General features: G+C 39.4%; 1 protein-coding gene across 1 annotated transcript; it reads right to left on the reverse strand.

Annotated features, from left to right (window-relative positions):
* LOC145510827 (olfactory receptor 7A17-like) lies at positions 1–993 on the reverse strand. The gene has a single exon (XM_081503016.1). It carries the CDS (start codon positions 988–990, stop codon positions 1–3), a length of 990 nt encoding a protein of 329 aa, XP_081359142.1. The 5' UTR covers positions 991–993.
* Positions 994–13,681: the final 12,688 nt, after the last annotated feature.

Raw genomic sequence — 13,681 nt, forward strand, 5'->3', positions numbered from 1 at the left:
CTAATGCTTTGAGTGCTGCAATAACTGACACTTCTTCAGCCCCAGGACAATTGGCCCTTTTATAGCTGCCATCCCAAAGAATCTTCTTAGAGATTTCTTGATGTCTTTATTTCTCAGACTGTAGATGAAGGGATTCAGCATGGGTGTGACCACTGTGTACATCACAGAGGCTGTTGCACTTGAGTGTGAGCCATGGGTAACAGCAGAGCTAAGGTACACTCCTAAGCCTGTACAATAAAATAAGGAGACGACTGAGAGGTGAGATGCACAGGTGGAAAATGCTTTATACCTTCCCTGAGCTGATGAGATTCCATGTATGGAGAAAACTATCTTAGAGTAAGAGTAACATATCCCAGTGAATGGACCACCACCAAACAGCCCAACTGCAAAGTACATCATCACATTATTAAGAAAGGTATTAGAACAGGCAAGTTGGAGCACCTCTTTGAATTCACAGAAAAAGTGGGGGATTTCCAAGATGGTACAGAAAGACAGTCGTAATGCCAGTAAGCTTTGTAACAAGGAATTCAAGGCACCTATTAGCCATGCTATCAGGACCAGCAGTCCACAGAGAACAGGGTTCATGATGACCTTGTAGTGCAGCGGGTGGCAGATGGCTATGAAGCGGTCATAGGACATCACAGTCAGAAGGAAGTTGTCCAGCTGTACAAAGAGTAGGAAAAAATACATCTGGGTAAGGCAGTCTTCATAGGTAATGACTTTGGTTTGAGTTATTATATTCAGCAGCATCTTTGGGATGGTGGTGGAGATGAAACAGATGTCTACAAAGGACAGGTTGGAGAGGAAGAAGTACATCGGGGTGTGGAGGTGGGGTTCTGAGCTGACGGCCAGGATGATGAGCAGGTTTCCAAACACAGTGATCAGGTACGTGCAGAGGAAAAGCCCAAATATGAGGGGCTGCAATTCTGGTTCCTTTGAAAATCCCAGAAGAATAAATTCTGAAATTTGTGTATTGTTGCCTGGTACCATGTGGTAGTGATCACTACTAGGACAGAAAGAAAAATGACTAATTTTTACACATATAGACCTTAACATATTGAAATGCTGTAGATTATATTCAGTCATTTTAACTGGCCTTTTGTGATATCATAAGTGTCATCATTTCAGTTCAGTCGCTCAGTCGTGTCTGACTCTTTGTGACCCCATGGACTGCAGCCCACCAGTCTCCTCCATCCATGGGATTCTCCAGGCAAGAATACTGGAGTGGGTTGCTATTCCTTTCTCCAGGGGATCTTCCTCACCCATGGATTGAACCCAGGTCTCCTGCATTGCAGGCAGACTATGGTCTGAGCCACCAGGGAAGCTGTGACATCAGTGAATAGAAATTCCCATAGTCAGGTTCTCCACCAAAAGGTCATCTTATTACACCGTTTAAATGCAAAATCTTTTCATGCATTTGAGGAATTTATGTTGAATACTGTGTCTTGGCCTTCTCAAGTGGCTCAGTGCTAAAGAATCCACCTGCCAATGAAGTAGATGAGAGTTCGACACCTGGGTCAGGAAGATCCCCTGGAAAAGGAAATGGCAACCCACTTCAGTATTTTTATCTGGGAAATCCCATGAATAGAGGAGCCTGGCAGGCTATAATCGTTGAGATTGCAAAAGAGTCAGACATAAATTAACTACTTAACAACAATTGACTGTCTTCTAGGCTAAAATTTTAGGATGCTGAAAAGGAAACTCCCAATGATAAATAACAAAGAAAGAATATAAATTAACAAACAAAAAACATACCTGGTGACAGGTTTTAGGGAAAAAAAACAAGTATAAATAGAGTGAATGGAGGTGTTACATTTTAATGGGAGTTGAAAAAGATCTGCAAACTAGGAGAAATTTGAACAGAAGCCTGAAGAAAGACAAAGCAGAGACACAAAGTTACCTCGTGAAAGAGTGTGCCCTGTTGGAGAAAGAGTCAGTGCAAAGATCCTAAGTATGTCACTTGTTTCAAATTCTAGACTTAAAAGGAAGCCAAAGTGTCTAGGGGAATAAGCAAGAGGGAGAGTTATGAGAGATGATGTCAGAGGCTGCTGAGGAACAAGGTGACCTCCCTGTTACAGCTGAGACCTTAATTCACATGTTGTTCCTCTTACATTTTTTTTGTTTTGATTCATTCCTTTGAGTAGGGCATATCCTTATGCCCTTCTGCTGTTAACAATGCAGGATTTGTCTTTCAAGGGGTTCCATTTTGGAGTATATAAACTCAAGTATCACTGCCCAGAGAAATGCTCATTACAACCACACACACACAGACACACACACACAAATACAGCACATTATGGTCTGCTGGGTTTGTTACTTCTTGGCTTTTCCTACTTCCAGTCGCAATAATTAAGACATTGTGCTAGCTATTAATAGCAAATTATCTTTACCTTAAAGAATGTAGAAATAGCACCTAAATTCAAGTTGACAAGCCTCTTGAGGACGTGGAGTTCCATTTAATATGAGGTCTTTTTTTTTTTTTTTTTTTTTTGCCTTCTCTTAAAAGAAAATTTATGCTGGGCTGCCCTGGGAGCTCAAATGGTAAAGATCTGCAGGAGATCCAGGTTTGATCCCTGGACAAGAAGTTAAAAAAAAAAAAAAATCGAGAGAGAAGAAAGAATAGAACATGTGGAGGAAAATAAAATCTGCCTATAGATCCCACCCCTTGGTGGTTGCCTTGCTCTAGGGCACTGTCCTTGGGGTATGTGTATTTTAGTTCTGCAGGCATTTCATCTTCTTGGACAAGTCTGACAGCCTCAGTGATCTACACTATGGTAACCCTCATGCTGAACCCCTTTATCTACAAAACAAGATCTAATAAGCTCAGGCAGTCTCTGAGAGAGTGAAAAAGAGAGACTCCTTGCTTCCAGCAGCATTCCAAACCCAGTTATACTCCCTTGGTGCCCAGAATACTTAATAAAGTACCCCAAAATAATTTATCAAAGGAAATATGAATCATTATCTTTGTGATGATAAAGCATTTTACTAACTGAACTCTGCTAGAAAAAGGAGCAAAGGGAATTAGCCCACAATTTACAACAGAAAATATACAATGTTCAACAATAGATGAGGATTTAAAACATAGGTAGTATAGAGATTCTAAATGATTTTAAATGAAAAAATTTTGAGTCAGAAAACCCCTGTTTGAATCTCAGAACTACCACGTATCAGCTGTTTGTACTTAGTGAGACTACAGGCCCATTCTAATGGTTAATATCTTTACCCAAAAAGTGGAGGAAGAGGTATCCATTCTTCTAAGTTGGTAGACAAATTTACTCAATATATATACAAAACTTAACATGCTTGTTTCATGTCACTAGGTGAACGATTATAACTTGTGATGAGTTTGGCTGATTATTTTCTTCTGCCTCACAAATGTCTCTATTGCCTTCCCACTACTTGGTAATGAAGAGTTGCAAACTAAAGCTTTTTGTATACCATTTTGTATATCAAATACAGCTTTTTCATGTAAACACTCAATGTGAGAGAAGATACTGTGAAATGTATATCTCAAGAACTCTGTTCCAAGGCAACACCTAATTCAATAGATGTGGGGAAAAAAGGGAAGATGCCAAATATATCCCATCTTAGAATGCTGAAAAAAGGTGTATGTTTCACCGCCCATGCCTCCAAACCTAGGTTTCTCTTTCTCTGTAACTGTAAACCTCTTCTAATCTGCTCTACTTTACCAGAACCAGTTTGAGCTCCCAATTCCTCCTTCATTCCTGTCTCCGAATCGGACTTCCATTCCCATCACTTAATTATCAGCAAAGACTCTTGTGTTGCTGAGTCTATCAGACACTTCTCCTTTGAATATAAGAAATAAACAAATTATAATTAGTCAACCTAGCAAAACAGCATGACTAATATCTCTGCTCTGGTATAAGTTGATTAGGCACTCAGGTGACCTCAGGTAAAAGTTTTCTACTTCCATTCTCTCTGAACCTTTCTTGAAGTACCTATAGAACTCTCACACTCACCTAGATGGGGACTATGAGAAGAAAGTCCCTGTGTGGATATTCAAATTCCTCCCTGGATGGTGAATGATGAAGACTGGAGCTCTGTTCCCAGGCAGGTCAGAAGGAAAGAGGGAAGCACTGGTCCTTATTCAGATGCAGGACTTTAAATCCAACAACCATGTCCTGTGCAGCTCTAGGTTGTATAGACTGAGGGACTGCAGCAGAGAGGATATTTACTGCTCCCCATGCCTGCTCATTAGGCACTGTCTCCACTGTTACTCCCACCACTGAGCATAACACTTCCCTGTGGTACACTGGTCTAGTTAGACAGGAAATTATTTTTATGATACTCTGTTCCCAGGAGACCAGGTTAGATGTCAGGAGAATCTAGTTCATATTTTTGTTGTTGCTCAGTTGCTATGTCTGACTCTTTGTGACCCCATGGATTGCAGCACTCCAGGCTTCCCTGTCCTTCACTATCTCCCAGTTTGTTCAAACTCATGTCCATTGAGTCAGTGATACCATCCAACCATCTCATCCTCTGTCATCCCCTTCACCTCCTGCATTCAGTCTTTCCCAGCATTAGGGTCTTTTCTAATGAGTTGGCTCTTCACATAAGGTGGCAAAATGTTGAAGCTTCAACTTCAGCATCAGTCCTTCCAATGAATATTCAGGTTGATTTCCTTTAAGATTGACTGGTTTGATCTTGCTGTCCAAGGGACTCTCAAGAGTCTTCTCCAACACCACAGTTCTAAAGCATCAATTCTTCAGTGCTCAGCCTTCTTTCTGGTTCAATTCTCACATCTGTACATGACTACTTGAAAACCCATAGCTTTGACTATAGGAACTTTGTCAGCAAAGTGATGTCTCTGCTTTTTAATACACTGTCTAGGTTTGTCATAGCTTTTCTTCCAAGGAGGAAGCATCTTTTAATTTCATGGTTACAGTCATCTTTTAATTTCCACAGTGATTTTGGAACCCAAGAAAATAAATGAAAATGTAGAATTCCTCTCCTGAGGGTGCAATTATTATACCACTGTCACTGTCAGATAACCATGCAAGTAGGCAGAGAGATTTTGTTGGTCAGATAAAGCCACCAGGTAAAGAGATTTAGCATGTAACTGTTGGCAGTGTGCTGAAAACCTCAGAAATGTAAAGGATCAAGGTGATATGGGTGGGACTCACAGGGCCTCTGCTTTCCTTGTGGCTCAGTGGTAAAGAATTCATCTGCAATGCAGGAGGTGAGGGTTTAATCCCTGGGTTGGGAGATCATCTGGAGAAGGAAATGGCAACCCACTCCAGTATTCTTGCCTGGAAAATCCCATGGACATAGGAACCTGGCAGGCTGTAGTCCATGGGATTGCAAAGAATCAGAAACAACTGAGCACGCACACATACCACACACACACACACACACCACACACACACACACACAAATATAAATAATACTACATATTATATATTACGGTATATATATATGTATATATAATATATTATTCAGTATATATTGTGTATGATGTATATACTATATAATATGTATTTTACATGTAATAATGAATGAAATTTATATTGTTAATCACTGAACATTTAACGATCATAAAATTTTTAATTTTGTTTAGAGTAATGGAAAGAGTAGCATTTACAGGCATCATTGGAATATTTCAAGATGAAATCAGGAAGAAAATTCAAAAAAAAACAACTTAAGCACATCAAACCATCACCCCAGTGAAAAACATCCTTTCACAGGGACATCGATCTTCCATACTTCAACGTGTAGATATATAGCATGATAAATATTTCACTTAGCAATACAAAGTAAATTTAAAATTTTCCTTTGCATTCGTGTTTTTCCCTAACTCAAAAGCCATATAAAGTATAATAAGTAACATTAAATAAATAAATTTTATTTACTCAAATTTGTGTTTCAGTGTAGACTCCATGTGCTGTCATGTATTTGGTGAGCATTTCACCAGTCACTAGAGCAGGCACTGTGGGCCCGGAGCTGAATAAGAGAATAGGATCCTTTTGAGGAGAATAAAACCCAATGCCCACATATACACACACTATTATTTAAGTCTACAAATGGCTACCCACTCTAGTTCTCTTGCCTGGAGAATTCCATGGACAGAGGAGCCTGGCAGGTTATAGTTTGTGGGGTCACAAAAGTTGGACACGACTGAGAGACTAACACTTTCACTTTATCAGAACAAGCAGTTAAGGTATGACATACAGAGGAATGATTTACACAAAGGTGAAAAAAATCATGGTTCCAGATTTTCCTCTAGTATAAAATTGTACAAATTACTTTGGTTTTTAATTGTATTTTTTAAAATGAGTAATATAATGACAACTACTCTTAAAGGAAAACAAGAAAAAAATTACTTGGGATGCAAAATACATCACCATGTTATTAAGAAAAATATCAGAACAGAAATTATTATTGAGAAATTGTTGTCTCACCATATAAAGAATTGAAAATTTCCATATATTTCTATGCAAAGATAGGCAAAGTTTGTAAATTAGAAAATATACATATGAAAAAAAACCTCCCTTTGTATTAGACTGAGGAGAAAGCTTAATAAAATGAGTTACTGACACTGCATAAAGAATTTTAATTTAAAAAAATGAAAATCCCAGGAAGTAAATGGACAGAGCAAAGCTGATTCTACAATGATCAAAGAACCACAATTTTTAGTTCCAAGGCTTTGAACTGTGCAGTCAAGAGTATGTCATCACACCCAGGATATCTGCCCATTTTATTCTTGTCATCATACAAGGGCTCTTCTGAACTTCATTTACGTTTTTATTCCTCAAACTCTAGAGAAATGGGCTCATCATGGGTGTGACACCGGTGTACATCACTGAGGCTTTTGCACTTAACTTTGAGCTGTGGGTAGCCACAGAACTAAGGTATATTTCCTAAGCCCCTACAGTAAAATAAAGAGACAACTGAGAGCTGAGATGCACAGGTGAAAAATGCTTTATTCTTTCACTGAGGTGAAGAAATTCCATGTATGGAGGATACTAACTTAACAAGGGGATCACCAGCCAGCAGCATTGATGCAAAATATATCACTGAGTTATTAAGAAAGGTGTCAGAACAGAACATGAATAATTTTCACACCAATGGGCATTACCCATATTACTGAACCTGCACCATTTCTATTTTGCAGTCAATAAATTGATTTTAATTGGTTATAGATAGGTTCTTCTTGAGAGTATGCCCCACTCATTTCATCTCTGCATGGAAATTTTGCCCCATTCTCAGCATATTCTCAAAAAGATCATATATGCTGCAATTGTTAAGAAGAAATTCTTGCATGTATTTGAGGAACATATTTCAAGTGCCAACCACGTTCCAAGAACACATAGGCAGTAAGAATAGGGTGCTTAAAAATAAGTACCCCACCATCCAATGATGGTGAAAATGATATGCAAATAAGTATGTCAGATGGTGACAAATGCTATGAAAGAAACAAATCCACATATAAAAAAAATATTGGTAGGAGATGTTATTTTGTGCTGAGTGTTCAAGTAAGGCTGGCAAACAGGTGATAATTTAGCAGGTACCTCAAGAAAGAAAGAGAATGATGTAGTATTACATCAGGAGGAACATGTGCCTGTCAGAGGGAATGGCCACTACCATGGACCTGAGGAAGATATTTGTTCCACATGTTCAAATGCAAACAAGGAAGCCAGTGGGGCAGAGGGATAAGCAGGAGGGTGAGTGATTAGAGATGGTGTCAGGGATGCTGAGGAACAAGGTGGCCTCCCTGCTACAGATGTCACTTCAGTCCACAGAAAATCCCTCTTTGTATATTCTTTCTTGCATTTTATTAATTTGTTACCAAGGTTTCTTGTGAATTCAAACAAATTTCTTAATGCCATCTGTTGACTGAATTCTGACCTCTGTGTTATGTCACCTTAATATATGAGCCCAGGTGCCTCTGCTTTAGGAACTGCTCTCAAGCCACAAGGCACAGACACATAACAAGTCCTCCTGGGCTGTGTTACTACCATGCATTCTCACCTAGAACTACCTGCCTGTGTCATTACAACTGAGGCTGGTCAAATCAGATTATCTTTCTTCTAAAGAATGTATAAATGGTACCCAGAAATTCCAGTTCCTAAACTTTCCGTGGCCCAATAAACTAGGGGTTCCTTTTATGTATGAGTCTTTCTGCCATGTATTTTAAAAAAGAAATTAAAAAGTAAGAGAGAGGGCTTCCCTGATGGTCCAGTGGTTAAGAATCTGTCTGCCAACGTAAGGGACACAGGTTTGATCACTGCTCCCGGAAGATCCCATATGCCACTTGGCAACTAAGCCCATTCATCACAACTACTGAAGCCTGTGTGCCTAGAACCCATGCTCAGCAACAGGAGAAGCCACCGCAATGAGGAGCCAGTGCACCGCAACAAAGAGTAGCAGTGCCACAACTAGAAAAAGCGCGCATGCAGCAATGAGGATGCAGGGCAGTCATAAATAAATAAATCTATTTTTTTTAAGTACAAGAGACAGTCATATATATATATATATATATATATGTACAAAAGAGACTAAAAGAAATGAAATGGATATTGCAGGAAAATGATCTAGTAAGCTCAAATGTTCTCTAAGACAGTGTGATGAAGAAGAATAACTTCTTTGGTTTGGCAAAATTCCAGCACCTGTAAGATCTCCTTGATGGAGAGGAAAAAGTACCTTTATTCCAATAACATAAACAGTGATATGTGTATGATGTGAAACACCATACAGATTGAATATCCAAGAAAAAATAAGCAAAAGGAATAAATCAACAGTTCACAAAAAGGAATATATACAGATACAGTAAGAGTTTACTATGTCTTATATTAAGCAGTATAAGATTTGTCCTGAAACTTTTCCATATTTTTAGACTTTTTCTTTTTTGTGGTCTTGAAGTAAGAGATAGACGAGCCCCACCCCTGGACTGGACAGCTGGTGTTGGTCAAGTGGAGTAAAATTCAAGTTTTGTTCTCACCCAGATACTCCAAGGACAAAGCTAGAGGCAGAAGCTGATTTCTGCTGAAGTAAAGAGATAAAGTGCCCACTCCTGGGGTCAAGGAAGACTTCTGTGTCTGCACATGTGCAGGGAGACTCCTTGGGAGTCAAGAAGGGAGGGTGTCCCACCCCAAAATAAGTGTGGACACGCACCCACAGGTCTGTGATGGGATCCATCTTAGCAAAAATTTGTGTATGCATCTTGATGAGGATCCTAGGGCCAATCAGGTGTGATAAAAGAAAAAAGTTAACTGGCCAAGACCCAGAAGGACTGTGCTATGTATATGATTTAAATCACCTTTTTACTGTGCTCCTCATTCAGGACACCAGCACTCCTCTCTGGGGGTGTATTTCTGTGCTGATTTAAATAAATAAACTGTTTCTCTGGGTATCCTTCCATTTATTGTGCTGTGTCTCTTAGTAATAAACTTTGTACCTGTTTTTCAGTCTTGCTTCCTTGAAATATTTTTGCTTTCAAATGGGGTAAGAATCAGGGAACTTTGCTTCTAGCCTTGGTGGTCTAGGGCTTCCCTAATAGCTGTTGGTAAAGAATCCGCCTGCAATGCAGGACACCCCCGTTCGATCCCTGGGTCGAGAAGATCCGCTGGAAAAGGGATAGGCTACCCACCCCAGTATTCTTGAGCTTCCCTTTGGCTCAGCTGGTACAGAATTTGCCTGCATTGCGGGAAACCTGCATTCGATTTCTGGGTTGGGAAGGTACCCTGGAGAAGGGAAAGGCAACCTACTCCAGTATTCTGGCCTGGAGAATTCCATAGACTGTGTAGTCCATTGAGTCACAAAGAGTCAGTCATGACTGAGTGACTTTAGCTTTCACTTCTTGGTGGACTAACAGCTAAATTCAATACAGTTCAGTTCAGTTCAGTCACTCAGTCGTGTCCGACTCTTTGCGACCCCATGAATCGCAGCACGCCAGGCCTCCCTGTCCATCACCAACTCCCGGAGTCCACCCAAACCCATGTCCATCGAGTCGGTGATGCCATCCAACCATCTCATCCTCTGTTGTCCCCTTCTCCTCCCACCCCCAATCCTTCCCAGCATTAGGGTCTTTTCCAATGAGTCAACCCTTCGCATGAGGTGGCCGAAGTATTGGAGTTTCAGCTTCAACATTAGCCCTTCCAATGAACATCCAGGATTGATCTCTTTTAGGATGGATTGATTGGATCTCCTTGCAGTCCAAGGGACTCTCAAGAGTCTTCTCCAACACCACAGATCAAAAGCATCAATTCTTCGGCGCTCAGCTTTCTTCACCGTCCAACTCTCACATCCATACCTGACCACTGAAAAAACCATAGCCTTGACTAGATGTACTTTTGTTGGCAAAGTAATGTCTCTGCTTTTTAATATGCTATCTAGGTTGGCCATAACCTTCTTTCCAAGGAGTAAGCGTCTTTTAATTTCATGGCTGCAATCACCATCAGCAGTGATTTTGGAGCCCAAAAAAATAAAGTCTGATACTGTTTCCACTGTTTCCCCATCTATTTCCCATGAAGTGATGGGACCAGATGCCATGATCTTAGTTTTCTGAACGTTGAGCTTTAAGCCAACTTTTTCACTCTCTTTCACCTTCATCAAGAGGCTCTTTAGTTCTTCTTCACTTTCTGCCATAAGGGTGGTGTCATCCACATATCTGAGGTTATTGATATTTCTCCTGGCAATCTTGATTCCAGCTTGTGTTTCTTCCAGTCCAGCGTTTCTCATGATGTACTCTGCATATAAGTTAAATAAGCAGGGTGACATTATACAGCCTTGACGGACTCCTTTTCCTATTTGGAACCAGTCTGTTGTTCCATGTCCAGTTCTAACTGTTGCTTCCTGACCTGCACACAGGTTTCTCAAGAGACAGGTCAGATGGTCTGGTATTCCCATCTCTTTCAGAATTTTCCACAGTTTATTGTGATCCACACAGTCAAAGGCTTTGGCATAGTCAATGAAGCAGAAATAGATGTTTTTCTGGAACTCTCTTGCTTTTTTGATGATCCAGTGGATATTGGCAATTTGATGTCTGTTTCCTCTGCCTTTTCTAAAACCAGCTTGAACATCTGGAAGTTTACGGTTCATGTATTGCTGAAGCCTGGCTTGGAGAATTTTGAGCATTACTTTACTAGCATGTGAGATGAGTGCAATTGTGCGGTAGTTTGAGCATTCTTTGGCATTGCCTTTCTTTGGGATTGGAACAAAGACTGACCTCTTCCAGTCCTGTGGCCACTGCTGAGTTTTCCAAATTTGCTGGCATATCGAGTGCAGCACTTTCACAGCATCACCTTTGAGGATTTGAAATAGCTCAACTGGAATTCCATCAGCTCCACTAGCTTTGTTCGTAGTGAAGCTTTCTAAGGCCCACTTGACTTCACATTCCAGGATGTCTGGCTCTAGGTGAGTGATCACACCATCGTGATTATCTGGGTCGTGAAGATCTTTTTTGTACAGTTCTTCTGTGTATTCTTGCCACCTCTTCTTAATATCTTCTGCTTCTGTTAGGTCCATACCAGGACAGGGAAATAAGATCCTGCTTCAAGACTACTGTCTTTCTGAGAACCGTCTGATAGGGAATGAAGCAAACCCTGTCTCAATTTTCTTATAGGGCATTGCTTTTTTTGTTTGTTTTTGTAAGCATGTTTTTAATTAACATTTTAATAAATATTTTTCATATTAGATATCTTCAAATAACGTTGATCCATTACAGATAAACCTGAAACATGAATTTAATATCTCACTGCTCATTTATTTAATAAATACCTATTGAGCATGATGTTATAAAAAATATTAATGGCTAACATTTAGGTCTTCCCTGGTGGCTCAGTGGTAAAGAACCCACCTGACAATGCAGGAGATTCGGGTTTGATACCTGGGTCAGCAATATCCTCTGGAGGAAGAAATGGCAACCCACTCCAATATTCTTGCCTAGAAAATCTCCTGGACAGAGGAGCATGGCAGGCTACAGTCCATGGGGTGGCAAAAGACTTGGACACGAATTATGGCTAACAACAACAAATGGCTAACACTTAACTGAATATTTAACATGAATCAATGCATTAAATGGATTGTTTCACTTGATCTTCACAATAACTTCACGAAGCAGTTTCATTATTATCTTAGTTTTTCATGATACGAAACTGAGGCACAGAGCACTGAAATGATTTTCCCAGGGTCTCAGAGCTAGACAGTTGGTATTTTAACCCAAAGAATCTGAGTCCAGAGACCAGGTTTTTAACCACTGTTTTCAAACTTGATGTGATTTACAAAGAATAATAAAGCCCTTATTTTGTTTTGCATTCAATGGATTTATAGACTATAGGTGATTGCTTATCTGTTATTCTTGAGCTTAATATTTAGTCTTATTTTTCTTTTATAAATTCATGGATACACTTTAATCCTGGTTCCTGTCTTTGTCCAAAATGCAAAGACTTTTCCAGACCCAGTTCTGTAAATTTTGAGCACATCCTGAATATCCATTCTCTTATTGTGGATAACTTCTTCAAATGATTTAAACCCGAAGACACTATGTCACACACATGCTTATTTCACTGTACTATGATGTTGCCATCTAAAAATAAAGTGGCGCTAGTGGTAAAGAACCTGCCTGCCAATGCAGGAGACGTACGAGATGCGGGTTCCATCCCTGGGTCAAGAAGATCCCCTGGAGGAGGAAATGACAACCAACTCCAGTATTCTTGCCTGGAGAATCCCATCGACAGAGGACCCTAGCAGGCTACCATTCAGGGGATTGCAAAGAGTCAGACGTAACTGAAGCGACTTAGCATGCTTAATGTTGCCACTATAATGTAAGATCCTAATCATTAGAGACTTCACCTACTTTTTCATTTTTTATTTTCAGAAAGGTGTATGACTATATCTGTACTTACACAGGAAAACATTCAAGCAAATGTGAAATTATGAAATAAAAAGAAGGGAAGATAGAAAAAAGCCAGGTTAAATAGATTACTTTCAGAGCAACTACATTAAACAAAATTTAATGGAGCATCAAAAACTAACCAAAACAGTAGTTCATTCTCTACATCTGTGAGTGTGTTTGGGTATATTCTTTTTTTTTTTTTTTAGATTCTACATGTAAGTGATAACATTTGCTTTGTCTGTCACCATTGAGGAAAAGGAAGAGGGAAGCGTCAAGATAGAAGCATGGAATTGAGAAGCACAAACTACTATATATAAAATAAATCAGTTGCAAGGATACTTTATACAGCACAGGGAATATAGCCAGCATTTTATAAAAACTTTACATGGTGTATAATCTATAATAATGCTGTCATTATGTCACATATCTAAAATGAATATAATTTTGTAAATCAAATATACTTCAATTAAAAAAACCAACTGAAAGATGGCAAAAATTGTAATGACTTAATGATGTCACATGGATTAGTAATTAAATTGGCAAAGCCATAGACATAAGTGAATATAATAGACAATGTTCCTAGAAATAGTGGCATATAGTACATGCTCAGTTATTATTTGTTGACTGAACCAGGAATTAGGTCTCAGTATAGATGTACATTGAATATATGGTAAGGTTATATTTCAATTTATTTGGCAAGGCTACATTATTGAATAAAAGCTGGCAAAAGTGGATATGGACCTGGAAGAAAATGAAGTTTTCCCTCACCCTCAGTCATACTACCAAAAAATCACAGGAATTATCTATTCACTGTAAGAGTAACTAATA

Source organism: Giraffa tippelskirchi, chromosome 6, assembly GCF_054371585.1.
Source record: "Giraffa tippelskirchi isolate mGirTip1 chromosome 6, T2T-mGirTip1v1.2.pri, whole genome shotgun sequence".
Taxonomy (NCBI): domain Eukaryota; kingdom Metazoa; phylum Chordata; class Mammalia; order Artiodactyla; family Giraffidae; genus Giraffa; species Giraffa tippelskirchi.

Coding starts and splice junctions, on each gene's coding strand:
- LOC145510827 (XM_081503016.1), bottom strand. CDS start 990: ATGGTACCAGGCAACAATACACAAATTTCAGAATTTATTCTTCTGGGA.